The sequence below is a fragment of the Acipenser ruthenus genome, chromosome 2 (genome assembly GCF_902713425.1).
Source record: "Acipenser ruthenus chromosome 2, fAciRut3.2 maternal haplotype, whole genome shotgun sequence".
Lineage (NCBI taxonomy): Eukaryota > Metazoa > Chordata > Actinopteri > Acipenseriformes > Acipenseridae > Acipenser > Acipenser ruthenus.
The window spans coordinates 32,456,980-32,481,914 of NC_081190.1; the positions used below are offsets into that span (position 1 = coordinate 32,456,980).

The window sequence follows — 24,935 nt, forward strand, 5'->3', positions numbered from 1 at the left end:
TTCAGAAACTCCCAGAAGCAACCTTCATATTTTCAATGTTAACTGCGTTCCAAACTAACTGGGAGTACAGCATTAAACATGTGTTCACCAAAAAAAAAAAAAAAAAATGTATGCATCATCAATGAACACAAAAAAAGCATGAGATCAACAAAATGATGGTAATTCTTATTAAGTAAGATGTTCGGTATGTTTGGTGTGACGTGTGAACAACAAAGTCTGCTTGGGAAACGAACTGTACCGAGTCCATCTGTTTGACAAACGCACCGAGTCTGGTTCGCTTGCTAAAACTCAATGTCAACAACTGCTGGACTCAGTCCGTTTGCACACAGGAAACAAACTATAAAAGGTAACTTTACTAGGAAGTAAACATTTTGTGCGTAGTTTAGTTCATATTCTGAGGAAACAAGTAGAACAAAAAACAAAAAATGTTTTGGGAAACTACATTAGGGTTACCAGACATCCCGGGGAAAACTGTGATTGTTACAGTTTTCTGCCTTCACTTTTTGTTCCAGTCGGAAATTGTATTTTTTTTAAAGTACAAAACTATATCAGTGCTCAGCAAGTTAATAGCAGAGTAAAGTATTAGGTTGTGTTAGCACCATTCAAAAATCAAATAAACAATGTTATGGATTATTTGTTTAATCATTCCGATTATGTGTATACCTTATGTTTATATTGTAATAGCTGATCTATTTTTTTTTAAATCTGTCTATGTACATTTAACATGTTTTGAATAGATGACAATATAAAGAAAATAACGAGTTATGATCTGCAATAAATTCACCCGATGTTTCATTTTTAAACTATTATTGTGTTATTATATACTGTTATTTTAACGGCTTAAATCTTACTTGATACTTGATCTCATGCAGTGTTTTTCACTGTGGAAATCTGGTAATCCTGAACTACACGGACAGCGCGAGAAACTGAAGCTCTAAAGGAACTTTGGTCAGACACCAAAACCGAAACCAAATGGGACAAAAATTGTAAAATATATTCAGGTCTTTTCTCAGATTACTTTGCTTAATGCTGACAGTAGGAGAACCGTGCAGAATTACGTAAACTGTATTATTCTCCTACTGCAGGCTTTCAAGAAATGTATTAATTCAATTAGTGAAGTGCTCCCCCGGTGCTTTCTTCCACAGCAATATGTAGGAATCTAAAACATGCCATATTAAATAACGGAGCAATACAGCTGCCGTCTTTAAATATGCCTTGCAAGATATTGTAAACATCTAGTTCACATGCCATATAAACATACTTGCCAACAAATATCGGGACTTTCTTCCTATGCATCGGAAATCGGGACAGTCCCGACTATATAGGGACTGTTGGAATGTATGAATAAACAAACCGAGTACACTTGCAAACTGCATTGTGAACACAAACAAACTGAAAAAAATGCAAAAGGGCAAAAAAACCTAACTTTAGCTCGCATCCAAACGAACTTGGTCCCTTTTCTCACAGGTTAGTGTGAACAGCAAACACATTGATACATTGCATCAAACCAAGCGAACCAGAACGAGGCTGTTTCAAAACTGACCCAGTTTGAATGCAGCCTTCAAGTACACGTCTGCTCCCTGTGAACTCGCAACCTGCCCAAACACTGACCAGCAGGGGTCAGTTTCTAATGGATTTAATAGGAGGTTATTCAGTCACTCATGTCACTTAAAACAGGGAGTCATTACTGTAAAGATTTTCAGACATGGAAAATTGCACAGCAGTTTTCTGATGTGGACCACATTTCACAAGGGAGGAAGATCCAGTGACTCATTTTGACTGCTTAGCAAAGCAAAATATTTAGCCTGTAGAGAGATTTCTTTTCAACACAACACCTAATTTATCATCTAATACATAACAAATCTGCATTTCTTGCCCTCTATTATTTTTTATAACTTTTAGGGTGTGGAATCTTTTGGTCCTAGCTCATAGACTGTTCTAGTTCTGACTAAGCCTGTGTAAATAATACCCAAACATTTCCACCAGCTTGTCTGAAGAATTAAAACAAGTTAGCTTCTAAACTAACCTTTAGGGAAACAAAACATGTAATTCCCTGCTGCAAATGTGTCAGAAACACGAAAAATGAATGTGAATTTCATGATTCAACTAAAATGAAAATAAATTGTTCAAATATGATATTGGTTATGGCTTCTGTATAATTTTTTGGTTTAAAGTATGGAAAATTATTAGCACTAATAATATTTATTTTTACAAATGTATCCTTGAACACCTAAATGAGGGTTTATTCCAATAACTGGTTTTCTTAGGATTATAATATATATATGTAAGATATGTTGTTGACTATATGTAAGTTTTTTTTTCACATTTTGTGTAGCTTGTTCCTTTTAACTCAAAGGAGCGGTTGAAAGGGGGAGGCAATGGGTTGCAAATGAACCTGAACATTTTTATAAGTTTCTGGATGATAAGTGAAATGTTGCATGTTGGGGGCTGTCCCTTCTCCCTGGTTTACATTTTAAAACTGCATTAATACGTCTACTAGTACATCATACACTTTTTCATCATGTTTACTGCACGTAAAATACTTTTAACTGGGAAACAAATTCCTACAGTATGTTTTGTATTGTTTTGAGTACATTTTAAAGAGGAAACTCCTTTTGGTTTATATTGTATTTAAAAAATAAAATCACTTTCCTATCTCTGAATGGGGTTATGGTTTATGCCATTCTTTCACCTTTAATTTTACTGGAGTTACAAACTCCAATGAAGTCAAGTTTCTTTCAGTTTTAAAGTTATAGATGATGCTCAAAAATCGTTGTGTGACTAAATGTTTTTGAGAAAAAACATGACACTGTTTTTGCTACACAGTACACAGTAACAGTAAGGTTAAGTCATGAAATGAAAATATCAAGACAAGTATGGGTGTGTTATAGGTTCCAAACTATATATTTTTTTGCTAGCATTTCTCCTTCCACTTCCCCTATGCAATTCCCTCTGCCTCACCACATCCTGAAAACAGCGACAGCAAGAGACCCAACTCAAAATCTGCAAGAGCTGCTTCTTGCAGAAAAAAAAGAAAACATACACATTGAAAACAGAGGAGAAAACAAAACAAAACATCACGTACCTAAGAAACCACCCAGACCACAATTTATAGACAGTCGGTCTGGCAGAGCTTCAGTCAAATTCAAGTAAATAAAAACAACTATTGTTTTGACTTCTTAGCTCCTTATGTATGAACAGAGTTCTGCGTCATGGAAAGGAACAGGAGTGTCTTAAAATAGGGTACTCTCATATTATTTTAACAGTAAGTCACAGTTTTTTGGGGGATGATCTGTGATCAGCATAACAATAGACACCTTAGCACATTGTTTATAAAGGAATTTTTATTTTAAAAGCAAATAGGGCACTGTTATAGCTAAAGAAAGAGGCCAGTCTGTCACTAACTAAATAGTTAAAAATTCATGAAATAATAATAATAATAATAATAATAATAATAATAATAATAATAATAAAGATTTTATGATACATGCATGTACTGATTTAATGTTTTTTTGTTTGTCAGAAATAGACAAGAAGAAAGACTAGCTAGATAACGGAATAATGGCCAGACGCCAAAATATAGCGTCATAACACTGCAAGTTAAAGCAAAGTGACATCTCTGCAGATTTATATTTTTTATACGTGTCCACACAATGAAGTGCCTCAGTGCAATACAAATAAAGAAATAAAACAGCAGTGTGGTACATTCACTAGACAACTGTGTGACATTTATGGGAGTACCAAACAGGATGCAGAAGCCTCATTGTGTTGGAATGCACTGAAATGCCCTGCAACGGTATTAAGAAACTTACATTCCAGATAATGTATTTCTTGGACATTCTACTTAAGCAATCAAATTCAGGAGAATGAACATTTCCCCATTTCCCGGAGTGGGAGGATGACCTCTGTCTTACCTGGCATTACCTGTGTGTAGATGACCTGCTGACACAAAGCCATGTTGTTCTACTACAATACTACTCTCTTTAATCCCTCAGTACTTGAACACACACAATTATGTATTAATGCATGTGTGATGTCAGCATTGTTTATTACCCTAGTTATATGTGATTCCACTAAATGATAAGTTCATGCAATAAACAACCCCAATATAGAGCGATATTAGAGGGCATTCAGGCAGTTTCCATGCAGGGGCAGCCATCCGTCAAAATACCCCCCCCCCCCCTCCCCCCCCTCCCCCCCCAACAATTTTGATTAAAGGCATCCCAGGACACTTTACAAAAGTGGTAATAACAGAAGTAGATTTTTAGCAAAACAAGTCTTCAGCCTAACCTTAAAAATAGCAGCTGTCTCTACACTCATAATTAAACTGGTGAGACTACCAGAGAATAGCAGCACAAAGCCCAGAACTTCAGCTTTTCTTTTCTACACTGATAAAAAGTTTTTGCATCAAAGTTGATAGGGGGATTAGAGATGATAATTGAATCTAAAAATATACAAGAGTTCACGGCATGAATTTATAATTTCACGCAAAATAACCTTGATAACATGTAAATTTACATGCTTAAACTAGATAATGTTATAAGGGACAAAAAGGAGGTCTTTCCTGCACTTGCTTGCAAAACACAGTGCAATACCTCTATTTCATCCCCCAAAAGGAATGAAAAAACTAAGTCTTTAACAGAGAGGGGTGTTCAGTTTGTCTCCTAATTATAACTGACTGAAAAAGGGTTTCTAATGGTCAGCAGGATAACTGTCAAACTAATTCTTAAATAAGTTAGGGTGACCTAAGAGTAGGGAAGCCATAAAGAAATTGTAAGTTCAGTATGGAAGAAGAAGAAGAAGATATAGTTGTTTCTTGCTTATTCTGGAACATTACCAGTTTGTTTGTACCTGCGCAAAAAAAATAAAAAAAATAATAACTGAGTGTTGGAGAGAAATAGATCATAAAGATGATAAAACTTCTGCCACCGTATGCTGATTGCAGCTGCTACATACTGCTTAAACCCACATGAGAGCATGGAGGACAACTTTGCAAGGTGGTGTGAACACACCCAACTGGTGCCAGACAAGAGGAAGTTCAGTCTGACGCTCGGGAGGAAGACAGAATTACGATGTGACAGGTCGGAATGAAACAAGTCTCACGCTTACTTCCTAATAGACACCAGCACTGGTTTGCAGAGAGCTGTGAAACTTCAGCAGTGCAGACAGCCGTGCTTAACCACAGAAAGGAGGTCACAGTGGGGAGAGAAACGAAGTGCAATTTCTGTGTTTGTTTGTTTTCTCATTTCTATGGCAATGAGCCTTCACCCATGAAAAGTAAAACCACACGGGCTTCAGATGATTGAGATCACAAGTTTCTTGCTCTTCCATTTTAAAACCTGCACTTGAGAAAGATTGTTTTTTAAACATATACAGGTAAATAGGACATGAACTGGAGGCCCTTATGTTTCTGCATGGGCAGCCAGTATAGACACAGAAATCAGCTCAGGGCCTCCAGATTTCTACACTTAAGCAACTTCACTATCTTAGCACCATTAATGAGCACAACTCCTCCATTCATTCATTTATATTTATATATATATATATATATATATATATATATATATATATATACACACACACACAGAGGTTGCAGACAAAAGCATTGACATCCTATACTTAATATAATTGACTGAAAACTATTACACAGTAATTAAGCTGCATTATAAAGTCAATAGCCCGAAAACTGGTAATTATTTCCATCATCTATTGAAGAAAAACATTTGGCAACAACGCAGATTATGGTCAAGACAAAGGAGTTGGATTCATGTTTGAGAAAAGCACACACAGCAAACTACAACAAAAGGAAATGGCTACAATGCAGTATAAAAAAAAAAATGGAATTTCAAAATGCACAAATCACAGCAATAAATCAAGAAGTACCACAGAATCAATTCAACTGAAACGCTTGAAAGAAGTGGACATCGAAAGGAAATTACTGGTACAGCAGGTAGGAGAATCAACGAAGCAGCTAAAAAAAATCCAAGATTAACAGCCAAGGATATAATGAAAGGTTTTGAAGCACCAGGCATAATAGTGCATGGAAGAACTGTACAAAGACACCTGAACACAGAAGACTTGTATGCACGCAGACCTCGCTGCTAATGTTTAAATCATGGCTAAATACTTATTTTTATTTCACCTCCTTCAGACATTATAGGATTTCTCAAACCCCACTTTGGTGTAATCCGTTCCATATAAGAAGTAATACAAGTATTTATGTTATTTATCATGGGTTTTAGTGCTTATAAAAGATGCTAGCTGTATATATTACACAGAGAAGGTATAGCACAAGTAGTGACAGTACAAGCTTACCACATTGTCCCAAAAGGACATGCCTTACGCCTGCCTAGCAGGGACCACCATCTTAGGTTTTTGTTGGATATTTTCTGAGACCACCACCAAATCCATTTCTCTTGAACCCAAACCAAATACAGTGATCAACCCAGTTCACTGTCGAGTCTGGTAGTTTTGTGACGGCACATAAACGTAATACCCCTTTTTCGTCTCAATGGAAAACAATGTGCAGTTGTCATGAGAATAAAATGTAACACCCAAGGGGCATGCGAGTATTTTTTTCCCCTGTGATATGATGGATTTAACCTTTAACCAACTGTTATCAGGTCAGACTGTCTGACTGCCCCAGGCTGAATTCATGTCTGGTTCCATTATGATTGTAGCCTGCTTTCTTTATCTTTTGCCTGCATATTGTTGGTTGCTGAACTATATTATATCAATATTAATACCAATACCAAAAGGGATGTTTTAAGACTTTACAAAACTGAAAATGGGAACAAATTAATACTGAAATTAAAAATGATCGTGCATAACCACAAACTTGCAAAAGTAAATTACTCAGAAACTTGAAGCAGATGTTTCTATGTCTTTGTTTATTTGCAAAAGGGGTCACAATACCTAAATGAGTGTGCCGCTTTCTTTATTTTTACAATGACTTTCTGATGCCTCCCGTGTACCTACATGTTCTGAAGTGAGTTTGCGGTTTTAAAGATTAATTTCGTCTCGGTTGCTATACTTGTATGATCTATGTTTGTGTGTACATTTGTGTAAGATGTCCCTTTTAAGCTGTGCCTGTTTGTACAGCTGTGTTAGTGTTTACTTTACAGTTGGTAATGGTATTTTGCGTAATTCTGTATTTTGAGTTTTGTAACAGTTGTGTTTGTAGTATTAGGGGTTGTAATGTACAGAGGGGCTTTGAAATTTATTTCACAATACAGCAGTTCAAAATCCTGGCAAAGCTGAAGGACAGACTGTCTTGGAAGTTTTACGCGAGTCTCTGGAAGCGATCTGTTGTTTAAAGGTTATCACAACAAGGATGGACAACCTGTTTGAGAGTTATGAAGGCCATGTAGAGAAGGTCATTAACAACACACAGGTGTTGCATGACTCATGTTGTACTTATTTATTTGTACTTTTATAAAAGCCGCCCCATAGAAGCACATTATTCGAATAGGTTGTAATCTTCGTAGTTTTAGAATTATATAGAATAAGGTTGGATTTGTATGAATACAGTATGCATTATGACATTTATATATGAATGTATGAGACCACTGTAGTTCAAGTATAATTTATTTTAAGTAAGTTAAACGAAAGGTCAATGGCAGACCAAGATCATTTTTACACGTGACCTAAACTGGATCTGAACCTGGCATCTTCAGATGTTAGTGACAGTGTCTCATCGCCCCACACAATATTGCCATTTCTGTCACTAACAAGACAAAACAGAGGACATAAACAGCCTTGTGAAACATTCTGTTTCATAAGGGACTGGGCCAGGAAGACTTTTTTTTTTTAATTCAGCCAATGGAAAACAGTGCATTAGTTTCTAACAGTTACCATCTTTGCTTCCAAAGTGTTTAGGCTAACGGCTGTGCTGGAGCATCAGCAGCCATATCCTGTATTAGAAGCAGTAGGGTTTTTGAAAGATAAGGGCATGTTGTATGGAATCTATATATATATATATATATATATATATATATATATATATATATATATATATATATACAGTGCCTTGCATAAGTATTCACCACCCTTGGACTTTTCCACATTTTGTAGTGTTACAACCTGGTATTAAAATTGATTAAATTGGGATTTTTACCATTTGATTTACACAACATACTTAACACTTTGAAGGTGCAAAATATTTGTTATTGTGACACAAAAGTTAATTAAACAAAAAAAAGAGACATTTGTTGGTTGCATAAGTATTCACCCCCCTGAGTCAATACTTGGTAGAAGCACCTTTGGCAGCAATTACAGCTGTGTGTCTTTTTGGGTAAGTCTCTACCAGCTTTGCACATCTGGATCCTGCAATTTTTGCCCATTCTTCTTGGCAAAATTGCTCAAGCTCTGTCAAGGTGGATGGGGACCGTTAGTGAACAGCAATTTTCAAGTCTTGCCACAGATTCTCAATCGGATTGAGGTCTGGGCTTTGACTGGGCCATTCTAAGACGTTCAGGTTCTTGTTTTTAAACCACTCCAGTGTAGCTTTGGCTTTTGTGTGTTTAGGGTCATTGTCCTGCTGGAAGGTGAACCTCCACCCCAGCCCCAGGTCTCTTGCAGACTGAAACAGGTTTTCCTCTAGAATTTCCCTGTATTTAGCTCCATCCATCTTGCCCTCAATCCTGACCAGTTTCCCAGTCCCTGCCGATGAAAAGCATCCCCATAACATGATGCTGCCACCACCATGCTTCATCGTGGGGATGGTGTTCTCGGGGTGATGAGCAGTGTTGGCTTTGCGCCACACATAGCGTTTTGCGCTAAGGCCAAAAAGTTCAATTTTGGTCTCATCAGATCAGAGAACCTTTTTCCACATGTTTGCTGTGTCTCCCACATGCCTTTTGGCAAAATCCAAACAGGATTTGATATGGGTTTTTTTCAGCAATGACTTTCTTCTCGCCACTCTTCCAGAAAGCCCAGCTTTGTGGAGCGTCCGGGTTATAGTTGTCCCATGGACGGTTTCTCCCATCTCAGCTGTAGATCTCTCCAGCTCCTTCAGAGTTACCATTGGCCTCTTGGTTGCTTCTCTGACTAATGCCCTCCTTACCTGGTCACTGAGTTTTGGTGGACGGCCTTCTCTAGGCAGAGTCGCGGTTGTGCCATATTCTTTCCATTTTTTAATAATGGATTTAACGGTGCTCCGGGGGATGTTCAAAGTTTGGGATATTTTTTTATAACCCAACCCTGATTGGTGCTTCTCCAGAACTTTATCCCAGACTTGTTTTGATAGCTCCTTAGTCTTCATGATGCTGTTTGTTTAGATATGCTCTCTAACAAACTCTGGGGCCTTCCAGAAACAGGTGTATTTAATCTGAGATCATGTGACACTTTAATTGCACACAGGTGGACTCCATTCAACTAATCATGTGACTTCTGAAGGCAATTGGTTGCACCAGAGCTTATTTAGGGGTGTCACAGCAAAGGGGGTGAATACTTATGCAATCAAGACTTTCAGTTTTTTATTTGTAAATAATTTTGAAAAATATGTAGATTTTTTTCCCCACTTCGACATTATGGACTATTTTGTGTAGATCAGTGACAAAAAATCCTAATTAAATCAATTTTAATTCCAGGTTGTAACACTACAAAATGTGGAAAAGTCCAAGGGGGGTGAATACTTATGCAAGGCACTCCATCTATCTATCTATCTGTATACACACACATACATACATACACACACACACACAGTGTCCCCCTTTCTAACGCTGTAGTTGGGAGCCATAGTTAAGAGACTGTCCTATTTGTGTTCCGCCTTATAACGAGACTACTAGTGTTAGTGTAATGGCATTATGGGGCAAATGGAAGCCATGACCATACCTAGTCTGACCAGGAGTCAGTGCTAGCCTTCGAGGGCATATATCACTGCCATGTATCAGCTATTGACATTATTTCCCCAAAGAGTCAACATATGGAACAATATGTTTAAATAGTTAGCAGTTTCCACAAATAAATTAACCGATACATGACTAACAGAAGTACTTCAGTTTGAGGAAAACTGGAAACTGCTATAGAAAAAAAAATCTTCAAATCTGTGTGCCACTCACTTCATACGATCAACATTAGAAAAAAAATAGATACACTGAACCCAAAGCTTTATCATTCATTTAATGAGAAACGGAATTTTGCACTTAATGGAATAAACAGAGATCAATTGGATATAAAATGAACAACAAAAAACGTTTTTCTATATAGATACACTGAGGCACTAGTATTTTTTAAATTCGTGTTTTCGAAGGTATGGAGAAACATATAAGATAATAACGATACGTTTTTAAAAAGAAACACAGTCAGATTTTAAGCATAATTTAGTGTATACAGATTATAGTGATTTCACTTTTTTCATGTTTGCATTTTGAATTTACAGTTACGATAGGGGATGCATGTCAGTGACATGTTTGTTTAATCAATATTGTCAGTTAATACTAACTATACAGTTTCTAAGAATGAACGGTTATTTACATTGACGTTTAAAAACATATGAAGAAAAATATTTTTATCATATTTGCTAAGTTATTAACTCCCGGCCTTGGTATTTGTTAAGCAGACATTGATATTCATTGTGAAACCAAATTCATAGAAATGTATAGACGTAGGGCCACATATAAAACAGAGATAATCACACATCCCAGTACATAAACAGTAAATCAACCCCTTGATGTATTTTGCGCTGCACCACAAATGGCCTGAGTAGTTGGTTCCAGGGTGCCACTAATTCTAGTGTACATACAGAAGCTGAAATACAGTAAACTTCATTCAAGTGCCCGGGCTCCTAAAGCCACTCAGTCTCAACAGTCTCAAGACCTTCGATTAGTATCTGGTATTTATTAAAACCAGGTCAGTCAAAATAAAGCCTGTTCAGTTTTTAACTGGTACTGCTCCAGTGTGGTCCCCAGTTAACTGAATCGTAACAACAATCTGGGCATTGGCTTAGAGGTTAGAGTGCCCCCTACAGTCACCAACATTACTTCAACAGGACAAATACTGCCAAGCTTCCGACATGTGAAGAACCCAGAATCCAAGCAGATGGTATAACTGTAGGCTAGACTCTTATAAAAGTTTACCACAGTATTTTTGCATTGTATTTTTGCAGCTTTCCCATCTTTTCCAATGGTTATACTATGCATTTACCATAGTGTAACCAGGATTGCCATGTTTATTAATATGCTTTACCATACTTGCTTTTCTTTACAATGCTTACCTATGTATTAGCATGCTTTCACTATGCTTTATTACACTTTGCTAGTATGCTTTTATTACTTGAAACTTTGTGGGGAAAATAGCCCATATTTTGAAAACTACCTTAGGATCTAGGACAACTCGCATCCATTTGCTTAAATCATGAAGCTCGGGGCTGACAGTGCACAGAAAATGTACTTTGCTTTAGGCCAAAGTCAAGTTTATGCTTTCACACATGAGTAAAAAAGGGGCAAACACTACAACTGTAAACTCAGTATAAATGAAACAAACACTGCAGGAACATTCAACACACATTCTGAAAATTGTTTAAGGAAAGGTCCCATGCATCCAATACTAATCTGGCTGTTATTTCAAAATTGAAAAAAAAAAAAAAAATTTTGTCTAACTACGCAGGCAATTCATGGTCTTGTCAGCTACAAAATTACTATTCAAACCCGAAAATATGTATACAATGTGTGTCTAATGAAGCTTTGTTCACTGGGGGGCAACTGTCTTATAGATGATGAATATATAGCAAAAAAAAAAACAAGAAACAAAAAAAAACAATTGCAGCTTAAGGATCTACTTACAATTGACTTCAATTAGTAAATACAGAAATACTGCTGACCATAAATACACATTCTGAACACCGGTCCTGCCACAGTATTCCATCTCTGCCATCTATACTGTTATATAGAGCCCCCTTTTCCTTTCTCTTTACATTGTCCTGTATTGCCACAGTACAGAGTAACCTTGAGCCAGGGATTTCCTATTCAAGTTAAAGCTTTCCAGAAGCAAAGGAGAACTGTACAAAGAAACCAATGAGAAAAAACAAACATACAGTGTATCAGCCCAATTGCTGATACTTGAGTAGCTAAACAAATGGCATTGAAGGCCACTGCTATGGATTAATCCAGGGCCTGGATTTATCAACAGAGTGTGGATACCGTCTGACACAGTCTTGCTCTGGCTTGGCATGAGTTATGTTTATGGAAAGATATATTACTTTGTCTGGCTTTGAATCAGATAGGAGTGCCTTTTTATGTAATTGTTTTACTCCACTTGTAGCTGGAAATGCACGGATAACACTCTTGTAAGAACAGTAGGCATCAAAAGTACCCTTCTTTTCCCCATATTAAGCTCGACATTTAATGGAACACATTTATTTTAATTAACTAAGTACACATGGTCAGTGACACACATCTCTTTGAGGCTGTACAGCAAATAAAGAATCTGACATAAGTAGTTACGACCACCCTCAATATATCCTTGATGATATGCATCACCAGCAGGGGATACAGAGGATATTCCAAGACTGATCATCCTGTTGTGTGGTTATTCCTCAAATGAGGATGGCCGAACAAACAACGAGCCACGACTCACATAGTTCTGTTTATATATCAAGTACAGTGTATGGAAAAGAAAGAAGAAATAAAATTAGTTTAGGCGTTGAGATTTAAAGATCAAGTAAAAGTTAAGTTGAAAAGTAATTGCAAAATAATGTATTTATATTAGAATTTTAAAACCACAAACTTGTCTTAGCACACAGTGAATTTCAAAGTAAGTGAAGTCCACATATTCAAGTGAACTCCGTTTGGTTTTGAATAAGTACACACAGAAAAAAGTGGTGGAAGAAAGAGAACCAGACACCAGTGAAACAGGGAAATTATATTTCAGACACAAAAACAAACAACATCACATTATATACATACCATAATACCAAATGAGACAGAAGAGTAATGTGAAGTAATTTCTAAATTAAAGATAAAGCTGTATTAATTGGTAGTAAATTTGAATACAGAAAAGGTAAGCCATAAGCTGTATTTTGTTTTCTATTTTTTCATGTATTCCATTTTTTCCTTTGCATTTTATACAAAAAAAACAAAAAAACACACACACACTACACATTAAGTTCCTAAAAATATTCATGGAACCAACCAGTCCTTACATTTATGTTTAGTCTTAAAAGATTCTAAGTATACACTTTCTCATGTCGCCGTTTCTCAAGTCAGAAAACAAGTGCGCCTGCGAGAACTGTGATTTCAAACATTGCTGATTTTAGTTTTCAGAAGTTCGTTTCTGTTGCATTTTCTATAAACATTAAATCGATTTCACCAGTAAGTTGCATTATTTTTTTCCTTTCATTTTTTTTTTTTTTAAATTCTGTTAACTGTTGCTTGATTAAAATAAATACAAATGACAATAACTAATGCATTGGCATTTACTTGAACAACGTATCTTGAAAGTAAAAGTCCAGTACATAAATATCCAGTTATAGGTATATGAAATGGAAAAACATGGAAACTACTTCAAATGGAAAAGAGTAATGTTAAAACGGAAAATCACTTTGGTGTACAAATTACACATACAAATGGTTTATTAACATAGATTGTATACTCTCTATTTAAGACTTTCAACGTAATACTGTTGTAGCTCAATGTTGCCAGAACGTGTCGCCACGAGGCACTCAGATCGATGAGCCAACTATACAGCTGGTCAGTGTGTAGGAGTAAAAAGTTTCAAAGTGAAAGCAAACGCAGAGTTAACCCATTCATTAATGCCTACCATAGGCAGCACGTATAAGAGGCTTGGGGAGGCTAAGCTAAATTGTTCTGACCAACACAAAAAATATTTGTGAGAGAAGATTTTTTTTTTTTTCCCCGCAAGCGCACAAAGCAGGTCTAACAAACATATTTCTTGTTTTCCTACTGCACAACCGCCAGGGCAGCTGGGACATCAAAATCAACACTGTAGTATAGATACAGGATTTTGTTGCATTTCAATGAGTAAAGTGATGGAAATGGTGTTCGAAATTAGTGTAGGTACTGTAGGACTGCAGACCAGGTTAACGGATTGAAAGGTTATAAAAAACAGTGCAGCTTGTTATCCTTACTGTTTTTCTAATTTGCTTAAATAGGCATAACATGTTTTAAAGTACAAGCTAGTGCTATATTAAACTTAATTTATTTGGCCGCCTTATGTTGGAAAAAAAACAAAAACAATGTCAAATATATATATGTAGCATCCCTGAGTGGTTTTGAGGTCTGTTTTGTATAAAATGTGTGTGTATCTTACTGTACATCGTTCGGTTTAATAAATGCAGGGGGGAAAGTGTGGAATAGCCTCCCCAAATGAAAGACTCACGCGCCGCCTATGATGCCTACATTTTTATACTGTGTATCTGTGTTTGCACCATGTCTTTTAGCAACTAAAAGGGCCTGGACATACCAGCGCTTTGCGTCACATCGCTTTTTATTTATTTATTATTATTATTATTATTATTTTGACTCGCAGTAGACAGTGCCACACCAGCGTGTCTATACCGCCCGTCTAAGTACTTCATACTAAGCATTACATTTAATGCGAACATACCGTCCCTCCCCCACTGTTGCTCTTGTCTAATACACAAAGAAAATATGGCTGTGTTTTGGGAAGACATCAACAGAAGAGGAGGAAGAAGAGATTCGTACTGTACATATGTTTTAACATACATTTCCATTTGACTTGAACTTCTTAAAAATGGAATTTAGATAGTCTTCTAAAAATAATGAACTTATTTACCATGCCCATTTAAACATAGATAGATAATCACAGTATGTGCTTAAGCATCTTTGTACGTGGGTGTTTGTGTGTATGTGTGTACTTTTAATCTGCATTTTGTGGCTAAACTATCAATAATATTAGTTGACCACAGTTTTAAAGGAACTGATTATGCAGCAAAAGATCTGACTGGTACATCTTGTAGCTCATATAGTGATATTTTTTTGTTTAATAAAGACTGAATCAGCAAAACAAAGCACTTAAAATAATCAACAGTCATATTAATTAATTGCGCAATGTGAATATCATTTCCTGAATTAATTGTATATGCTAGGTTTCAGATCGATCTTCTAAGTCAATGCATAAGACATTTTTACAATGCTATAATATATACTCATGGTACTTTGTACACTTCGAGTAAAAAAGACGATCTTACATAGAAAACGTGGGTTGTTTTTTTTAAAAAAAATGTTATACAATGTCATAATAACTCTGCTCTACAGTTACTGACTCAGGTATAACATGCTTGTACAGTTCGGCCTTCATCACCAACATCGCTTGTAAGCTCGAAAGTGATTGGTCCATTCACGGTGTCCATGGAAACATAAGCCCAGAAACAAAATGCCTCAGAGAAGGAATGTTTTGCTCGACTTACATACGTAATGAATTGTGGAAACTGCCGCTATTTTACTGTAACACAATAAACATTTTGAATACTATTCACTGGAACATACAAGCACTATAAAAACTATTTTTTTTTTCTTTTTGAAATAACTATTTTAGGCGGCTCATCTGGCAAAGTAGACGGCAATTTAGCCGACCACTGGCTGGAAATGAGAAGGCTGATTACTATTATGGCTTCCAGTAGACTTTTGCAATATCAGTTTGCAGCTTCTTCGATTACATGATGTTAAATGAAAGATCTAAATTATGTTCCTATAGTTGATTTTTTTAAATTAAGTTTCATTTCTAAAATTCTAGGTGATGTTAAACTTTTGGCCATAGCTGTAAATACCACACTCAATTAAAACAAGTACAGAGTTTTGTTACCATTGTGTGTCCAGTAAATATATCAGCACACATTGCTATGGAGTGGTTTGACATGTTTCTGATCTCAATTGTTCACATTATTTTATAACAGAAATGAACCTGAGACCGGTTGTATGTTACATGCAGCGTATTACAGCTATTGAAAAGAAAAAGACCACAATACGCAATTTAGCATTCAACCTTTGTCAAGTGGTAAATATTTGAGGTTTCTTATTGTCTCAGTTTTTGTTATTTGTAAAACTGATACAGTGTTGTATTTTTTTTAGCTATTACTATCAACCTATCTAACAGTCTCCATATATATTAAAATTACAAAGTGAGCAATAAAGTAGTTAAATAAAAAAATAAAAAATAGTTCAGAAAATAGCATTATAAACAAACTCACCCAGTGTCTCACACAGTGTGAAGATGCCAGTTTGTCTTGTATGATACCCATGATTGTAACACTCAGAGAATCACAGGATACATGACACATACGAAGCCAGTAAGCATTTAGTCTTTACAGAAACCAGAAAGTCTCAATATCACAATATGGCATATTACATGTAGGTCACAGGTCAAAGTGAAGGCAGCAAAGTTTCCATAACACTGAAAAGTTAGCATCTGAAATGGTTAATTATATATGAGTGGTGGATTAACTATAAACTAGCACTGTTCTTGGTGTCTAGATAAGATATTCAATAGCAAAATAAATATTCAAAAAAGTGATTTGCATTTAAGAGCAACATAAACGAGAGTAGCAAAAATATGAGCTCATTGGTGGACTTTTCATTTATTTTTGGTCAAAGAAACCCTGGACCATAATGCTATGCTCTGGCACATACAGCAATGAAAAATAGAAAGAGCACAATCAGTTTGAGGCAAACATGAATACCCTGCACAAACTTAAATGTAAGCTCTGTATGATATAAAACAGCATATCTTAGGAGGTGCCTATGGGATATGATAAAACCCCACAGCCTAAGGCTACCATAAATGATTAAAATCATAACCAATCCTTTTCTGAGTCAAATAGCACGAAACTATCTATCGATATCAATATGCATACACTTTATTCCAGTATACATCAATCTACTGTAATCTGTCTGTCCAGCCATTATTTACATTATAATATTGCAATCTATATGTAAGACCAATGGCATTTTGAAAAATGTCACACACAGCTGTCTTGACATTTAGGCAGGCACGGTGGCCAAACTTTACTTAAAACACAGAGACTTGAAGAATCGTGTTGGTTGTTTACATCTCTCTAGCCTCTTCCATGCATGCAGTATGTGAGATGACATTCAGGTCCCACTGCTTACAAAAGGTACCAGCATCTGCTCTGCCAAGGAGCAACACTAGATATCATAAAGTAATCACCAATGGCATCCAGGGTCCCCAGACGGATTATCTTAGAGGTCAGGCTGTTTATTTTTCAATACAAATGCATACCTACTGTAACCAGAGACTTGTTTAAAATACCATATTATTGTGATAGCAGTGAATGTCACTCTCTGGTTATGCTTGCTTTCATAAAACAGAATGTGAAATGAATAGCAGTTATTAAACTCAGAAGCTGGTGTAGACCACAGGGACGACTGGTTCAATATTGTATGAAGAAAGTAGTTGCTTTGAATAAAAAAAAAAAAAAAAAAAAAGTACATTGGTTTGTTGTCTATGTCTAGTTATAGAACTGGTGTTTTTGACCTGTTAAGAAACATGCTGAAAAGTAAAAAGTTGATCAGCACAAGCTACAATGAACAACAGCTGTTATGCAACAACATTTTTTAGTATGTTTGTTGAGATGCTGTGCATAGGGTGAAAGGTTAATGGTTATGCCAAAATGTAGTTTAAATATGGAAGTCATGGAAATATGGAACAACCTGGTACAATATTTTCTCATGGATCACAAGTGGTCACAAGAACATGGAAAAGAGGCTTCCCACTGTATTTAGCGTTTATGCATATCTTGAACTAATTTCCCCCAGATAACACAAGTAGGCCAGTTAAAATACCTGCAGCATGTTGAGCAGCAGACTCCTAAACTTGGTCCCCTCCACCATGAACAGGGCCATCTTGTCGCAGAGTTTGGCGGCGGTAGAAGCAAAGCTGCGGTCCGTGGCAGCCTTTTGGTAGATGGTCTTGACGATCTCGGATAGCATTTCTTCCGAGTTAGTTGAGTTCTGGGCCTCCTCCATGAATGTAGTGAGCTTGGAGTCCACGCCACTGCTGTTGTTCCGCATGCTGTTCAGGATCTCAATCAGCTTGTCCATGCGGTTCTTCTGAGGGTTGGTGGTCTCCACCAAGACTTCATCCTGTGATTGTTTCAGCAGACAAAGCATGAATGAAAGAAACATTAAAAAAGGTTTGGTTGAAAAAGCATGCTAAACAGGACAGAAAGCAGCAGATTTTGTTTTCTAGGCATGTTCAGTTGATACCCACTGGTATGAAAGAGCAACTGCTGAAATAAGTGTTAGGTTGCGAGCTGGTGATGTCAGAATGTTTTTTCTTTTTTGGAGGATATTGTAGGTTGTTTTTTGTCATCCTAAAGCATGTTCTACCCAGTAAGTTAGCTATTTTCCATCAATGTGGTTTACATTAACATGACAGCAAAAAGTTCAGTTGACCCCTTTGCACACCTGCTTTGGAACAATATCATGGTGGTACCACGTGACAGGAATGAAGATTCCAGGACAACCACCATGGGGCATAGGGGGCGCTGTAGTCGATGCGTGTAAGTGTCATTGCATTAACTAAATACAGCCACAATCCAAAGGGTTGCCTTATCCTTTTCAAAACATCTGTTACATATAACCTTGTCTTTTTTAACCACTTCGTACAATGCTGTATGGTTCATCTGACATTTAACAATAGTTAATTCACAATAGCACACAATGAGATTAAATATACCATATGGTCCCCTTCCTATGTCAGCAGAGAGCATAACAAGGAGAGACCACTTATTTATTTGAAAAAATTAAAAAAAAAAAAAAAAAAAAATAAGACCTAACAATGGAAATACCTTTTGTTTTAGCCTTCTTCTCAGCCTCTCTTTGGAAGACTGAAGCAAGTTGACTTTGTGTCCGTCTGTAAGGCTGTCCTTGCGTTTCACCTCCGAGTTTGCCGGGGCGGGCCCCTCTGGTTGGCTGTTGTCCAGCTCGGTTTCCGGCTTAGTCCACAGGCCAGCCGAGGGGGGCTCCTCTGTCCTCACATTCTCAGTGTCTTTGGTGTTTCTGTTGGGGGTATCCTTTTCACTACCACCACCACCGGGCGCTGGCTGGTGCCTCTGGTTGTGGTGCCAGCGGCGGTTCTGGCTATAGCCATGGTGCGAGGAGCCCTGTCTCCCTGAAGGGTGCAACGACTGTCCCTGGTATGGCCGGGAGTGCTCCCGGTTGTGTTTAGTGTTGCTCTGTGGATACTCTTGGTGCTGCAGCTGTTGCTGTTGCTGTAGTGGTTGTTGTGGTGGTGGGTGCTGCTGCTGCTGTTGAGAGTGCTGGGCTTTGTTTCCACTTGGAAGTCTCTGTTGTCTCCTACAAGAAGTGTCAAAAAGTGTCATTTACCAACAGCACAACAAGTGAACCTAGCATCCACAGTTCATAGAAGGCCTCTAAGAGCAATAGCAGCTCTCTTACAGTACTGAGAGGCAAATGTTTGCAAGTTCCTGGGGAGCATTCTATAGGGTATTTTGTTTTAGCCCTGTGTCAAAATGGAGACAAGATTATTTTCTTTTCAAGTGTAAAAAAATGAACTGGTCACTATGGGTGGAACTCACAAGAACCGTACCCACTTATTCCTTGTGTGTCAACACTAAACATCTCATAAATAGGATTAGCCAAAATGTAGCTTTAGAGCTTTTGTCACAATCATGTCTTCAGTGTAGCCTCATTTAAGACAACTAAGTACTTCCAATTCCTTAAGCAAGGTCTGTTGCAGAGCAGACTATCTCTGAATTTCATATGCCTCGTCTGACCAAAAGGATGAGCCTTTTTTTGTAGCGTATTATAATCAAATTTCTATTGTTAAAAGCTTTGCATGAACCCAAACATCATTACCGATGAAGCCCCAAAGATCAATCACACTGCAAACTCTGATGCAGCATGTCTTAAAGAGCAGTTCTACCCCAAATTGCGTGGCATTACAGTGCTATTGTTACTGTAACAAACAAAATCACTCTCATCAGCATCATTAAGGTCTAGAAGCGTATCACACACTTAAGTCCTGTAGTTAAGGACCTTTTTAAAAATTATTATTATTATGACGATGATGATGCAGTACAGCAACCACTTTAAAATCAGGAAATCTCACAGGGACCCAAAACATAATAAAAGTTAGTTAAATTATGATAATTATTGATCATTCTGCAGAACAGTAATCATCTGTACTGCCTGCTTAAATAACTGAACATGTTTTATTATTTATGTTGCGTTACTGTTTGAAATAGCAGTGACAATAATCTCAATAGATTCTTCTGGCACGCATTAAAATTTTACGCAAAAACACCTGGTTCTAAGACAAGGTCAACAATTCAGGCCTATCCAATGCATGTCCTTCTGAGTTGCAATAACAGAGGGAAAAGCTATTCCAGCAGCACAATCACTCTGTTGCTGTGCACATCTATCGAAGCGCTGTTCAAAAGGAAAACTTGATGAAGCTCAGAGGCCTGCATGCATTCTCCTGCGGGTAGCAAGTTCTCATGGCCCAGCTTTTCTAAATTAAGTGTTTCATTCAGCAAAGGCAGTGTGAAATTTGAATGATACCCCTTTGTCCCTATAAGATGTGACCTTCTTGATACCAGAGATAACAGAAGTCACCTGGACAAGTAAATGGTGGCACATATCATGTGTAAAATACAAGTGTGCAATAATGTATGGCAGGATTTATCACATTTCACTAAAATCTCAAACTACTTCCTAATTGTATTCTGAATGTATTTACTGAACAAACAAAGAGCAATAGTTCTGGCTTTGAAAGCTGGACAATCCTTCAATTCACTCGCAAAGCAAATGTGCCGTCACCATTGCATTTGTTATGGTATTACTTGGTATTTTATGCTTGTCAAGGCTTGGTGACTTATTCGTGTCCGGCAAAACAAATGCCAGTGTTTTATCAGAAATAATGTATACTAGCAGGCATTTATGTCAACTGCAATGATCGTTGATCAAAACTAGATTTTATTATTCATTGCTAGTACATGCCTTTTGAAAATGATACGGAAAAATCTATTCAATAAAGGGAAGTAAAATAGTAGAAAATCCATCCTCAATGTAGTCTGTATGTGACTGTTGTCCTTATCAGACAAGCCCTAACCCAATTCTGATATAGTTAGCCTGTGCTAAAAAGAGGACCTTCATATAAACAGCTCTGTTAAGCATTTCTAAAATGTTTTTTTTTGCTTACTGTCAGAGTTTGAAATGACAGTTTTCTGCCAATTTCATGAAATAAATCTAGAATGTCACCCCTTTATGCAAATGCCCTAAGAAAGCTAATCACATACATGTTTGTACTACCTCCATATACCACCAGATGCTGAAATTAATTTGAAGTAAAGAATGTCCTTTACTCTCATCACAATAGGATAGGATGATTCTAGATATATAAAACCTCTAAATAATACATCAAGGAATTTGTATTGTGTGTTTTTAAGTAGGGCTTGGGTCTTGCTATTCCCAGGTCAGTGATGGTATTTAAGATACTGTATATGAAATGAGCTCCCTCTGAAAGTGTACACACCCCACTCTGTCCTTCTGCCCCACCTCCACTCTTTCTCTAGAATGCAAAGATCAAATTTAAATGAATGCACTGTCAAATACAGTATTCTGTACATACAAAAAGCTTTTTTCTTTTTAAATTGTGCTGCGAGTTCTAGACTAGTTACTAGTTGTGAAGGCAACATTGAGCGATTGTGCATTAACTAGTCAAGAAGTGAAAACCAAATTACAGCTTTGGTATTAAACATGTATTGGGAGTGAATGATATAATAGAGGCCTAAATAAAGTTGCATTTGGTGTCAGACAGACTGCCTATCATAAGCCTTTCTAAGCTGTTCCACTGAAAACACATGTGTGGTACTGTACTTTCCTATGTGAAGTTGCTGACCAGCTACTCTTGATTTCTGCTTCAGAAGAAAGCACTTGCTGTACCAGTTGATCAGTCGGTGTACCGTCCACGGGGCTACTATAAAAACCAAAATAAATTTTCACCACTTTAAAGTTACGCACTTTTACAAGTTTGGATTTTAGACTGACAAGCCTAGAATAAGACATCCTAAATGTTTGAGCAAGGTATTCAACAACTTCATGCATGTTAGTGACCTCTGACCCTTCCCATCAATCCCGGGGAACATCTTTCATGCAGATGGTACCTTATCGACTGGCCTAACCATGGCGTCATGGCCCTTAAGAATGTTTTCCCAATAAAGTCTGTCAGAAGCCTTTAATGTTAACCTTTACAAAAAACAAGAAACTGCTTTCAGGCACTTATCTTAGGCTTAAACCAAATGAGACAGAGACAGATATTTACATGTTCTGACAACATTTAAGTGAATATTAATAGTGTCTGCAATGAGATGTGGAGGACAGTTTAGGTGCACTTTAGCTTCTGCTAATGTTTAATAATCCCAATTACACAACTATATTGACACTGCCAGAAAGATTAAATGTACTGGCCCTATGGTACTTCAACTCAAAATACAGTACAGTAACTTCAAAAGAAATAGTGAGAACCACAAGTGCATCTGACTAAGTTAAATAATTTAGCTTACTTGCACCCAAGTCAATTCGACAACTGTTTTGATAAAACATGTGATTTTATATTTTTACATTTGATTTATATTTTTTACATTTATGGTGTGTGAAGGTATGGATTAATTTAAAATAGCTAACCAATAATTCTGGAAGAAAAAAGCCTTATCTGCTAAAGTAAAGCAATACAAATTGTCTACAGAAAGCAACAGTACAAGTATTGCCCTCTTCTATTTACCTCTTCGATCTTTTTTGGGACCGACTGATTTTTAACCTCTTGAGACTGGGTATTCTCATGTAGTTTTCTTTCAATAGGGAAATGTACAGTGGCTTCAAACCACGTCAGGCAATTACTCAAAGCTGTATATCTCATCAATATATCTGTTTAATATTCTGTTAAATTGTGTAAAAAAACAAGTTGCCTCTCTCAGGCAGCAATCTGATGCTTTAAAGAGCAACTTGGTAAGGGTATGAAATGTATCTTAACTAATGTACAGCATTCATTTTCTTGTTTAGGTTCACTTTGATTTTGAATTAAATCAAACATGATACTAAGTCCGCGTGCTTTCAAACTATGGCGACTTTTTAAAAGTAAAAAGCAACCCTATGGTTTCAATAGAGCTCTCTGATGTACATTTGGTTTACCCAGGAACCTAATCCCCTGCTACACGCTGCCTCTAGTGGCTGATAGAAATACATCAGTAAGAAATAGGACACACATGTGGTAGTTTGTCTTGCATACACTAGAGCTTGACCGAGGCCACTAGGTTGCTTTAAACTTTTGAGTTTTAAAAAGTTCCATTGATGTGATGACTGAAACTGAATTATACAAAGTCAATTAAAAAGAACAAGAACAATACATTAGGTAAGACATTTAGTTACAGAGGTCTTGCGGTCAAAGTTATCTTAATTGCTGTCAATCTCAGACAGTTTCAGATGTCTGCTTATTCAAAGCCATTTGACTTCCTTATCTTTGGAACCCCCAATGAAGATATGCATACCAGTCTGGTGCAATGTAAGCATTTTCAATAATAGAGACCGGTAAGCGACCCGCTAAAGATAAAACCTGAAAAAGAAAAATGTATTGCGGAGCGAATGCACGTTTTGAATTTAGCAATTTTGTATTACAACCTAAAATGAATTAATACTGTACTATGCTGCATTCAAATATTACTATGGTCAAAATATTAATGTGTGTTACACAGTACTGCACTTTGTTTCAGCAAAGAGTAACTGTTGGTCATATATTTTAATCATTAATCTTAAAATGGACTAACAGGGAATTCAATCTGTTTGTCATTCAAATAAGCTCAGATACTCAGCTTTCTGGGAATGAGACGGGTCTTGTTCCAGTAATGCATTAAACTGAATTTCAAGTGTTCATAAAATAACCATCTAACCAATAGACCATACAATGTTGTGGAAAAACTGTTCATGTAAGAGTAAAGAAACTTGTCAGCTGGAGGTACTAAATGATAGGGAAGGAGGTTCAAGGTAGACCCCAATGGACTGAAATGAATCAGGACAGGAATGAGATGCACTGATGGAGCTGGCTCCTTTAAAAATAGCAATTCTGTAGTAATGTAAATACTCCAGGTCTGACACGGCCTGCTACTTGTAACTCTGTCAATGCACTTGTTGGAGGGTAGAACAGGAGTGGACATGTAACACTGCAAAAACTAAATTATACTGGTCACATAGCTGTTAATGACCACTTAAAAATAAGTGCCACCCCAGAGCATTGCAGCAAGTATCCAATGCTCCCATACTGGTCAGCTCTGTCTGTCAGTCCAGAACTATGGGTCCAGTGCCTGCAATCAGCCCTTTCATCAGTAAAAAGTTAGACTTGATGATCAGTGCAAAGCATTTAACACAATAGACACATTGCTAAGAACCTGTATTAGACCAGCTTGTATTAGACCAGAGTTTCTCAACGTAGTTTCCCGGTTGCCATAAACTGCAGGTTTTTGTTTAACGAATCATTTCAAATCTGCATTTCTTTCACCCACCCCCAAACAAACACAGTACTTATGGCTTTTATATCAAATATTCTGCTTAAAAATAAGCAGAATATTAGTTATTGTGCACAATATTCATTAAGTGTTTTTCTCTTGCGCCACATTTTCAAATAAACTAGTAACTGTCACCGTATACCTATACCAAAAGCTTACCTACACCTTAACCCGCTAATTTCAAAGTAGGCGCTTAGAATGACAGGCGCTGTAGCTGGCAAATGAAAGACCGCAATCGGTGTGGTCTTGATGATTGACAGTCATTTAAACAAATGACAGCATTCTAGCGCTGCTTCAGCCAATGAGGTCTGTCAGAACAGGATGAAATGACTGACAGCGAAACTACAGTAGCCTACTAAGGGACCACTGAGATGACTTACAGCGACATCTAGCCATTCAGAGCGGAACAGAGACAGAA

At 37.0% G+C, this 24,935-nt stretch overlaps 1 protein-coding gene across 6 annotated transcripts in view; it reads right to left on the reverse strand.

Annotated features, from left to right (window-relative positions):
• The window catches only part of LOC117409457 (CBP80/20-dependent translation initiation factor), a 139,804-nt gene that overhangs the window by 17,860 nt on the left and 97,009 nt on the right, over positions 1 to 24,935 (reverse strand). For all 6 annotated transcript variants that reach the window (XM_034015549.3, XM_034015550.3, XM_058994209.1 and 3 more), the window contains 2 exons: positions 18,788 to 19,295; positions 17,781 to 18,080 (listed from right to left, as the gene is read on the reverse strand). In XM_034015549.3, the coding sequence (XP_033871440.1) occupies positions 17,781 to 18,080; positions 18,788 to 19,295 (808 nt within the window). The remainder of the gene's footprint in view (positions 1 to 17,780; positions 18,081 to 18,787; positions 19,296 to 24,935) is intronic.